Source organism: Psammomys obesus, unplaced genomic scaffold (assembly GCF_907164565.1).
Source record: "Psammomys obesus unplaced genomic scaffold, mPsaObe1.curated_primary_1811, whole genome shotgun sequence".
Taxonomy (NCBI): Eukaryota; Metazoa; Chordata; class Mammalia; order Rodentia; family Muridae; genus Psammomys; species Psammomys obesus.
The window spans coordinates 3,028,074-3,039,411 of NW_026586173.1; the positions used below are offsets into that span (position 1 = coordinate 3,028,074).

The following is an 11,338-nucleotide window of genomic DNA, read 5'->3' on the forward strand; positions in this document are numbered from 1 at the left end:
GCAACCAGGATGCAAAACACTTGGTGCATCTTCTTATCGTGCTGCCTTCTGAATGCATGACAAGTCTGTAGATCAACATCTTCTTTTAAATGACCCTTCTTTGCCCATTTCCTCTTACCATACCTCATCCCATCCTCCCAGAATCCTGCAATTGTTGCTATCCTGCTATCATTTCCCTCCACAATGGCTTCCACAGAGTCTCATTGGTGTTAATAAGACACACCAAAGCCCAATGGCCTGAGACCTCCCCACTGGAAATGTGGCTTCTAGCTGCAGAAAGGACTGTGCTGGCTTCATTCACATGTGTTTACTGTGCTCTACATGCATTCAGATACCCTGAGAGATAATGTCAGCTTGGAACACTTTGCCCAAAGCCTTGACTGAGGCTGGAATTCATCCTCTGTGAACAGTTTATTCAGGGACAAGAGGTCTCAGATGTGGCTTCAGTTGGCTTGGGAGTAGTGCCTTTGCTCAGGTTTGCAGCTTAAAAGCACCAAACCTGAGGACCCCCCCCCCCAAAAAAAAATATATATATATATCCATGAGTAGGTAGCTTCACCAGACTCCCAAGGCCAAAGCCATTCTCCTGGCCAGCTGGGCTCCCTGACCACTAGACCACACAGTCCGTGTTTAAAGTGTGCTCAGCAAACCTCAAGTTCCAGGACCAAAGCAACAGATTTTCCAAAAACAGAGTTCTCTTTGTGAACAATTCAGCAAAAATTCTCTTTCCAGCTGTGAGTTGGGATTCATGTGGCAAATGTTGGTGTTAATTAAAAACATCCACCTTCTACAGTTTCAACAAGAAAAAGCAGCAAGCAGAATGCAGCACTAAGCATTCCTCTCCCAAAACAGTTGGAAGGATGTATTCTATTCACGACGTAGGTTGGAGGGGATCTAACAGATATTATCATTCTCAATTCCCAGCCGCACTGGAAAGGCTGGGGTCAAAGAGATGGATATGATGAGTCCAAGTTGCCAAAGAGCACAGTTTTCATCAGGAGAAATCAAACACCATTGTTTGTCTATATTAATATCAGGAACTGTATCCAGATGGACAGCAATCAATGGCTACCTATTTAGTCATTAATTTTTTCCTTGCATGGTTCTTTGTCCTTCACACATGAACAATAAGTTCTGACAAGGGAGGGGGCATCCACAAAGGATGAGAGAAATAATACAGGTAATCAAGAAGACTCTAAGCCTGTGTACCTATACCCTTAACCCTTTATTAGGGAATCTTTATCTAAAATAATCCCAAGCTGCAGGATCTAAAAAACTCAACTGTATTTCTTTTGTGCTTTTCTCTGGTTGATTAATTTCTCCTAATTTTCCCATGATGTAGACAGAAAAGAATCAAGCCAGAGTCACCTCATTATGAATGAATTCTTTGTTTCTTTAATTTCACACAGTTTAAAATACAATATGAAATCAGGCTACAGTATATAAAAAACTTTCCAGCAAAATGATGTGCCAGCATCAGCTACTAAAAGAAACAAACAAAAAACTCCCCCATAAGAATTTTTTTGCATTTGTTTTTGTAAAAAAAAAAAAAAACATATAAGACACTTAACATTGCTACATCTCTAAGCTACCTCAGTTCTGATTTTTAAAAAGCACCTGCTTTTCCTTTTTAAATCTTGCTTTTTAAATTTTCAGCATTTAAAAAATATAAATTATATGAAAATACAAGTTGGAAAATAGTCAAACACAATATAACATCTTTTTCACCCCAATAATTCTCAGCTTAAAAAAAGTATTCTTAAAAAAAATTCAATAACTGAGGCAGTATTCCTGATAGAGATAATTTCATTTTAACATATATACTTCATATATGTATTTGTATACATATATTTGTGGTTCCTTGAAACTTCTTTGGAATGTATGTAAGAGTTCAACAAATTTATATAGACCCCAACAGAGAAAGCAGCATGCACAGCATGACTAGAAGAGAGGAGGTGTGATTTCACCATGAAGGTTAATGCTTTAAAACCCAGAGTGTTGGTCTCTAAAGTGAGGAAGAATGAGTCTGATCTAGAATGCTTCCACCAATCTCCATGGCCACAAACATCGGAGCTCTATGTAGGGAGGCCCCCTCCTGCTTCCCTGACTCTGAGCCAAAAGCCAACTGCACACGTGAAAGCACCTCTCTGGAAAAAACGAGGGTGTCACCCGCTAGATCAGATCTGTTCGCCCTTCCTCTGGAGTTAGCGCGTGTTTAAAGAGCGTCAAGGCAACAATGCTGTACATTTCCAGTGTATACACCACCCACCACTCTGCCTGGGATGGTCTCTGGCCTTTGGACAACAGGGGAAAAAGCATCTGGCCAGATGGACAACAAAAGCTGTCTGACTAACATACTATCTACAAATCCTGAAAAAGGTGGACCGAGAGAGAAAGGGCATCTTGGCAAGTGAGCAAGCTGAGCAGTGTGGGGAGGCACTTCCATCTTATCTGCTATAGGACTGCAGGTGTTAGACTTGGAGAAGGGGAGTTTTCAGCATGAATGGAATATAGGGAAGGATCAAGACTTGGGAAAGTAACTTTTTAAAGCCTGTTGCAAACAGCAAGCAATGACATTGGGCCTGGCTGTACTCTTTCACCATTATAGAAATGTGGACACACCTAAGTAGAAAATTCACTACTATTTCAGCTGCAGTTTTACACAAGAGCGTGCACGTACACACACACACACACACACTGCCAGTGCCCAACAAAGATCACATAATACAAGAGAAAACAATATAATCCAAATGATTCCACCTAACACTCCCTGAGCAGCTCCTAAATATTTTGAGAGCTTCATTAAGGCACCTGCATCTGTAAGATCAAAATATATAGCCAGGGTGTTTTGCCTTTGCTTCCTTGTGAAGATGCCCCAATTAGTACAGAGCACCCATGGACAAGAGTTATGCTCTTAGTAATTCAAGGTCTGCAAGAGAAGCTAGGAGTCAACCACCAACTCTCATGAAGATGAAACAAGGTAGGTATGATTTCATTTTCTTAGCTAACTCCCCCAAAAGGGTCAGCCTGGAGATGCCCATCAGTCACCTCTTCTCTCTCATGCAAGTCTACTATCATTCTCTTAACAAGGCTGTATACAGTGGAAGGGATTCTAACAATACCAGGCATGTCTCCTTGCTTTGTATTTAACACCAGTGCTTTATTTTCAGGTCTCTCCCTCCCTCACCCCCTCACCCCTGGCCAAACTGCCTCAACTAGCTCTCTGTGTTTAAACTTTGAGAAAACGAAAATATATATTGAAACATCATGGACCACCTTCTTTTCCTTTCCAAGCTCCTTCCCTTGTATCTTCTCTGTTAAGTCATTCCTCATCTGAAGCTGACCTTCACTTGCCCTCTGCCGAGATAACAGGTCAAGCCGGAGGTTGCAGCACGCTCTTCCACTTCCTCTGCATGCGGCCTCACCTGAAATCCTACCTCACAAGCTCCATTCTTCAAAGGAAAGTCTCTTCCCAGGGGAGGCCAAGTTGCATGCTACTGAAATACCCTCTTATTTGCCATGGCCTCTGGACCCTAGCAAGTCTGTACTCTTTGATTCATGTTGTGATGTCTGAAATTACACTTTCATTCACCTATCAGAAAGCATTACATTCCACTCTATTGAATAATGAGGTGGGAGGGGGCGCAGCAATATGGGATACTGAGGAAACAAGACACAAAGGGGAAACTGTAGAGCGTTAGTTTGGAGTGGCATGCATTCAGGGCTACCTAAGACCTGAGGGGTAATGCCCATGCAAACAGCTTTTATTCTGACTCATCTGTTTCGGGTAGAGATTTAACAAAAAACCAGGTTAATCTTCCTCCTTCCATTTCCTTCCCAAGGCTTTAACAGTGTTCCTAGGTTGACGACAGTCCCAAGCAGAGCTGCAAAATACATTCAGTGCAAAGACTTAATGCCCTTTACCTAACACTAAGTCCAAAGCCTGACAGTTCTCTAATGACAAGTAAGTAAAGGGATATGAAAAGTTTTTACAAACTGCAGGTGGAATTCACTTGCATAGTTGTCTTGCCCCCAAATCAGCATTTGTTTCCTTTAGCTGTAGGTCAGGTGAGTTTGGGGTCTCTGATCTCAGTTCAGAGCTTTGATTTTTCCAATGGGGTCTATATAAACAGTTGCCTTTCACCTTGACAGAATCCTCAGCCAGCAAATAACAACAAACTCACAATACTGAGCTTAAGACTTTTTTGTTTTTGTTTTTTTAAGAAAAAAAATACTGGCACAAAATTTAATAAAAATAAACTTCAACATAAAAACAAGTCTTGGACCCCTTCCACTGAAGTCCATCTTTGTTTCAAAAAGTAGAAAGGTTAATAATTCTTGTGTTTAGTAATCCCCTGAAGAAAATGTTTTAATCCCACCCTCCAAACTGATTGATTTCTATCAGTCTCATTACCTGACAATTCCTCCTGCTAACAGATCCACAACTCAAGACGGACTTTTTTCTTAGATTAAAAAATAATAATGACCGGACACAATAGCTTGTATTTAATTTCCTCCTGCAAGCGAGGTCAATCAGGCTTCTGAGAAGACCTTTTTCTCTTTCCTGAAAATCTGCTCAGGAACTTCTGGCCCCACCCACCCCACAGGTGCTGACTCTCTCTTTCCAGCCTTGCCAAAGGCCAATGGAATACAGCTGCGGTTCCCTTAGCTCCCACCCCTGAATGTGAAAAATGAGTTCTGGAAAAATAAAACATAGCATAACAATTAAAAATTAAGAGTCCAACCAATGCAAGTTGTTCTTTGAAAGGTCTCAGCAGGGTTTTCCAAGCCCCTTCTGTGTCCATCACTCGTCCGCGTCTGGCTTCACGTCCAGCATGGCGTGCAGCTCCTCGGGGGTGTATCCCAGCAGGCTCTGCAGGTCGCAGACGAAGCGGTACACATAGCGCTTACCCGCTGTCTTGTGAATGATATTTTTGTCGTAATAGTAGCGAAGGCCACGGCTCAGTTTCTCATAATTCATCTTAGGTTTGTTTTTCCTCTTTCCCCATCTCCTGGCCACCTGAAATAAAATAAAATTAAATACAAGCATGCAAAAGCACGAAGGGTAACATAACAGAATACACGTAGATACATCTTTTTGCATCCATCATGACTCAAGGGTCAAAGAAAATCCTCAGAAATGTGTGTGTGTACCGACTTCTGAGTTATTCCCTCTGAATTACATTTTCTTTTAAAATGTATTTTGAATTACTCATAGTCACCATACACGGAATGTACAGTTAGGGGCCATGGTCATTCAGAGATTACTTCAGAAAATGTGGGTAGTACAAGGCAACATTTTAATACAGCTATGCATTGTGTAACGGTCAGATCAAGTTAAATGGCATATCTTCCATCAAGGACATTTACCATTACATTCCTTCCAGGGAACCTGCAATAGCTATTCTGAAATACGTGATTAATGGTCGGTAGTCACCCTACTGTACCACAGGAGCTCCAAAGTTTCCTCTTCTTGTAAATGCATTCTTGGGTTCATTAAGCGCTGTCTCTCCATCCCCTTATGCTCCCCCTGCCTATGTTCTGATGGTCACTGTTTTATTCTCTACTCTTATGGAACCAGCAGTTCTGAAAGTGAGGATATGTGCTATCTTTCTGAGCCCAGCTGATTCCTCTTAATAGAGTGCTGTTGCTTTCCCATCTATGTTACTGCAACAGAACTTCTAAGTTCTAGTTTCCAAATTCTGGACTCAATACGATTGTTTAACCTATTGAAAACCTGTTAACTCGAAACTCTTGCGGGATAGGGTCAAAATAATTGATTTTTTTTTTTAAGTAAAAGTTAGAGCCACAGGACAGGCATCCCTCTAGCCCATATTATAAGCAACTATCCTTAATTTGAAAGCACAAAACTGAACAGGAAGGTGAGGATGGGAGGGCAGAGCTGCTGCCTCTGCATTTCACCAGCAGGAAGCATTCTTACTCTCGGTACCAGGGTGCAGACACTTTCTCGTGTCTGCCAGAAAAGCGATCTCCTCTCTCATATATATTGATTTTTTTGCCACCAGAATCAAATGTGGCACAGATCAACCACTTTAATAAACACTCTGGGATGAAAGGAGAAACAAAGGGAGTCCATCTTTCAAGGCCTCTCAGATTCACAGAGCCAGGGACTAGAAAAAGGGTAAGTCACAGAAGGTACCGCTACTGATAAAGGACTATGTACCAGAAACTTATATACACATGTTTATCCCAGAAAACAAATGGGCAGTGCACACAACTTCGTTTCTTCAAGAGAAGGAATGAGCTCACGAAGGCTGCATCATTTGTTCTAGGTCACACAAGCAGCAAGCAGCAGAGCTGAGCCCACAGGATCACAATCCCAGGGTTTTCTCTTGCCCTTTCTCAGCCCAGGACTCCCAAGTCACTCATTTCTTACCTCATCTGGGTCAGAAAGCTTGAATTCCCAGCCATCTCCTGTCCAGCTGATAAAAGACTGACAAGACTTATCAGTGAGTAATTCCAGAAGAAACTGCCACAGCTGGATCGGCCCACTGCCTGGAAGGTACAAGGCACAGTGAATCATTAACAACTCATACTGAAGCCTCACAGTAGCTAGGCCCACTAGGCAACAGCCCTTCATCCCTCCTCCCAGCCTGTCTAGACAGGAGAAAACTCAGGCAAGCTACAGCACAAATACTGGAGCAAGCACTCTGAGCTCAGAGAAAGTGAAGATCTTCCTTCCAAACAAAAAGAAAATCACACAGGATAATATATCATTTGTCTATTTTTATTGATTTCAGGGTCAGTCTCTCTTAATTGCTATGCAAACTCGGGTAAGAAAATACAAAGGCTGTCCTCACAGATGTTCTAAGGAAGTACTCTCTTTACTTGTTTGTTTATTTGTTTTGAGAGAGGGACTCACTGTGTATCCCTGACTGGCCTGGAACTTGTACCCGGCTGACCTCAACATCAGAGATCTACCTGCTTCTGTCTCCCTGACGCTGTGAGTAAAGGTGTATGCCACCATGTCTGGCAGGGAGTGATTCATGTGGCTTTAAACACTAAGTCTCTTTTACATTTGCCTCAGGAGAAAGAAAAGTCTTTGCCAGGTCCAGGCAAAAGTGGAAGCTCAGAAGCATTCTCCACAGCGGGCTTCTGGTCCTTAAGTGTGCCGGAGAAGGGTCCATCTCTGTGCTTGCAAGGAATAGGCATTGCTGCCCTTCAGTCATGATAGTTTTCTCTACTGCTACTCTGCCCCTGACACTTGGAAGCCAGGACTAAAAAGGGAATACATTGCCACTATGTGAGGAATTAGCCTGCTGTCCTCCTCAGAGGTCAGGTGAGGACTGCTCTGAACTGTCTTCACAGAGTTCTCATTCATTTTCATCTCTCTCTCTCTCTCTCTCTCTCTCTCTCTCTCTGTGTGTGTGTGTGTGTGTCTATCTCTCCTCCTAGTTACCTATACAAAAGCTTAATTCTGTAAAGACTAGTATACCCTAACAGTCAAAAATCTCTTATCCGAAAAGATTTGTCCTATGGGTTTTCCTTCTATTATGAAATGACAAGAAATCAATCCTATCTAATTTATAAATGTGGCTAAAAAGAAAATTATAGGCTATACTTTATGACATTAATTTTTAATACTTAATTTTTTTAAATGTGTCTACTCCAAAGTAAACTCAGAATCAACAGGAAACTGGATTTAGAACAGTCTCCATCAAAAAAAGAAATGTCTTTTACACCCTGCAAGGCTCATCTCTTCTCTTATGCACCTTCATGGCATGTTCATAGACAGTCTCACCTTGGCTGAGAGCAGGACGCAAACATCCCTATTGTTCCTAAGCTGCTGGTGCTCAGAAAAGGAAAGGACTTTGCTCTGAGGTCAGACTAAAAACATCAGGGCAGCCTTCTCACCACCACAGGAGAAAACATCTAGGTCCATACACCGGCATGAGCAGCCAAAGGAGTTCAGTCTCTCCTTCGCACATGCCAGCTTCATGTAGTAAAGGAACCAGCACGTACCTTCAGCCCTCTGAAGCCTTCTTGCAAGATACGTAGTCAAAATAAAAGCACTCAGCAAATGCCTTCCAAGTAAATGAATTATGTGAAGAAACAACCCAGAGGGCTGTAAAGCCTTCGCTCGCTCCATATCTACCTGCTTGTAAAAATCCACTTAGTACACAATGCAGAGTGGGAGCTGAGTTAGGTCAGCAGCCACTATTACCTGTCTGAGCTCAAGAAGCTAAAAAATGGCAAATGAGAGGCCCACCGAAAAGCCATTCTCGGTGACCTAGGAGCCAAGAATGCAAACTGCTCTTGGGAAATGGACTATCATAGCCCCGATGTCAATTATAACTTTCATGATGATGCTCAGTAAACATACACGACCAACAGCATCCCTGACAGACACAGAAAAACTGACAGCAGAGTTCTATGCTTGCTCTGTGACAACACTACAGACCTCAGATATGAGAAAACCCCTAACAAAAAAACTATGGTGAGCCACAATTTACTGTGGCCTTTGCTACACTAGACACAATTTTACTGTCTGCTTGTGAATTCTCAGTGACTCTACGGGATAGATGCTGTTGTTAGTCTATCAGTTTCTACCACTTTGGCTATCTAGGTTGGATACAGCCATTCAGATGAGTAGAATAGCTGCTTCAAGACCTCAGATTCTCCAGTACATTGTCCAGACCAAATGCCACAGACCTGACTAAACTGCCTGCCTGTTCGCAGTGACCCGAGTGCTAACTGGATCTGGTTTCAGGAGCCATGAAGAGACACAACACCTATTAACTTGGGTGCATACCCAACAAGTGACACTGCCATCCCAACAGGTCCCATGCGGTGGCTGCGCTTTATGCTATTAGAACCTCTCTCATACTGTCTTAAAAATCTCTCTCAGAGAGAGGCTGATATATCAAGCTGAAGAGAGGAATGGAAATACAGAAAGACCCAGCAGGTCCTAGTCATTGACAGGAGGAATAAGAAGCACATCATCTTCAGGTCCAGATATGCCTAGGAGTATACAGTTCCTGCCCTTGGGGCTGGGATAATAATAATAATAATAATAATAATAATAATAATAATAATAATAATAATAATAAAATCTCAAATCATATTATCAGCATCAGCTCAGGGAACAGAAGCAATTTTCCTACAGTATTTCCTAAACTTCAATGCCAATGAAATGCCTACCACCACAGCCTATGTGCATCTGTCCACTGATGTCTGAAAATGGCTGGGAACAGGTGAACCCTTGCCTGAGAAGTTTTTTGTGTTTTTTTTTTTCCCTGTTAGTTTTCCAATATTCAGAGGGAACATAAAAATGTTAATTCTGGGCACTGATAACCCACCTCCTAGGATCACCTACCCCTGTAATCTTTTATTCTTGATTATGGCAAAGAGAAGAAGGGTGAAACTGGGAGAGCAGGTGCCTAAGGCCAGCACAGGAGCTCGAAACGTAAGATACGTCTCTGGTTCACTGAGCAGCAATGTCAGCTCAAGTCTCCTTCCTGGGATTCTTGCAGAAAATGCAGATTAGCTGACCCATGTGCTTCTGACAGCCCACAGGAATTTAGGTGGGGTAGCTACACAATGCCCTTCTGTTGGAGAGAGCAACAAAAGGAGGAAGGGTATGGAAAGGTGGCTTTTAGGTTATCTCATTCCTTGACGGTATCACAGGACCCTATTCCTACGGCAACACATCAGCCTCGCTGCACTTTTGGAGGGAAAATCAAGTCCACATGGAGGCAAAGCATGAAGGCAGCTCCGGGTTTGCAATGCTTCCTGGCTTTGCATATCTGCCAGCCATATCCAAGTCCACACCCCAACTCATGAATGAGAATTGCAGTCCCTGTTATAGGTCTCCTGAGGACATTTCTGGACTGATCATCACAAACCTGTTCACACCCTCAGGGCTCCCAGCCTCCTTCCTTTGTCCTTGCTCCAACATGCTCTGAAATTTCCAAGCTTCTTCCCTCTCCCTCCATGATCCTGGCCCCATCCACCTACCCAAATGGACTGGGGCTCCGGTGAACCTCTGTCCCCCCAGAGCAGAAACTGGTACTAAGAATAGCGCCAGTCATGGGAAAGGGGAGCTCACATGTTAAATGTGACTCACAATGGCAGGCCTGTCTGGGGCCCCATGGCAGTCAACAGCGCCCTTCACCACGCTGCCCTGCGGTGTCACACATCAGGAATCCGGTGGCATCACTGGGAAACTATGTTGCTCCAGTGGAGCTCAGAGCCACAACAACAGAGGGTCCCTGTTTGAAGGAGGTCTTCCAAGGCGGGGCATGAAGGAGCGCAGGGCACACACCCACAGCCCCAGCTCCCATCTCGCTCCCATCTCCTGAGTGGACTTTATAACCCTTTGCTCTGCCCTCTTCTAGCCACCCCAGCCAGGGAATTTCCTCTGACTGCTTTTCCTTCTCAGCCTCAAGATGAGAGGAAAATTCTTATACAACCCTGGCAGTCCTAGTTTGCAAGAAGCATGTAGAGCAGCCTGGGCCGCCAGTGGGCAAAGAACACCAAGCATGCTGCCTTCCAGGGGACTCTTGAGAGGCCACAAATCAGAGGCAGTGTTACCTAAGCTCCTGCTCTTGTGGGTCATATTTTATGTTCCTTGTCTTTCTCTAGAAAATGCAAGGCCTACCACCTATGCTGATGAGGAATGAAGAGTGATGTGCCGCGCGTTTGGGTCAGCGACTCTGGGACTACAAGTTGAAGAAAGCTAGGAAGAAGCTTTATTAACGTGTGTGCAGGCACACGTGCATGTGTCCAACTTGTCTGGTTGCTGTTTATGGTTGTCGGTGTTCGCAGAATTGGAGACCAAACCCAGGATCTTGCACAAGCTAGGCAAGTTTTCTAAGCCTGAGCCACACCTTCAACTATTTAATACTTATCTATTTATATATGTACACACGCATTTTGAGACAAGCTCTCACTAAAGTTGCCTAAGCTGGCCTTGAACTTGTAATCCTCCTGCCTCAAATCAATGAATAGTTGAGATTACAGGCCTGTACCAGAGCAAGATCAACTGTGGTAATCCTTCCGACCTAACATTGTGGATATCATTCTTTTTGTTTGATAGGTTTCCAGTGACCTAAAAGCTGGCAGGGCAGTCATGATTACACTTCAGATTCTTCTACCCCTTCATTTCCACTTCAACCACAGTTCACATGTATCACCTGTGTCTGGTAAGAGACTAACACAAGACAGACGACTTCATACAGACGGAGTTGACACTAGACTAGACAGCTGTTGTCCTGGCAAACTGCTCATATTTTCTTTTTTAACTATCCCTCTAAGTGATTGACTGTCTGTCTATCTATCTATCTATCTATCTATCTATCTATCTATCTATCTATCT

General features: G+C 43.3%; 1 protein-coding gene across 2 annotated transcripts in view; it reads right to left on the bottom strand.

Annotated features, from left to right (window-relative positions):
• Nucleotides 1–1,372: 1,372 nt before the first annotated feature.
• Ets1 (ETS proto-oncogene 1, transcription factor) overlaps nucleotides 1,373–11,338 on the bottom strand; it is a 63,244-nt gene continuing 53,278 nt past the window's right edge. For both annotated transcript variants that reach the window (XM_055601458.1, XM_055601457.1), the window contains 2 exons: nucleotides 6,398–6,516; nucleotides 1,373–5,020 (listed from right to left, as the gene is read on the bottom strand). In XM_055601458.1, coding sequence (XP_055457433.1) covers nucleotides 4,805–5,020; nucleotides 6,398–6,516 — 335 coding nt within the window. In that variant the 3' untranslated portion in view covers nucleotides 1,373–4,804. The remainder of the gene's footprint in view (nucleotides 5,021–6,397; nucleotides 6,517–11,338) is intronic.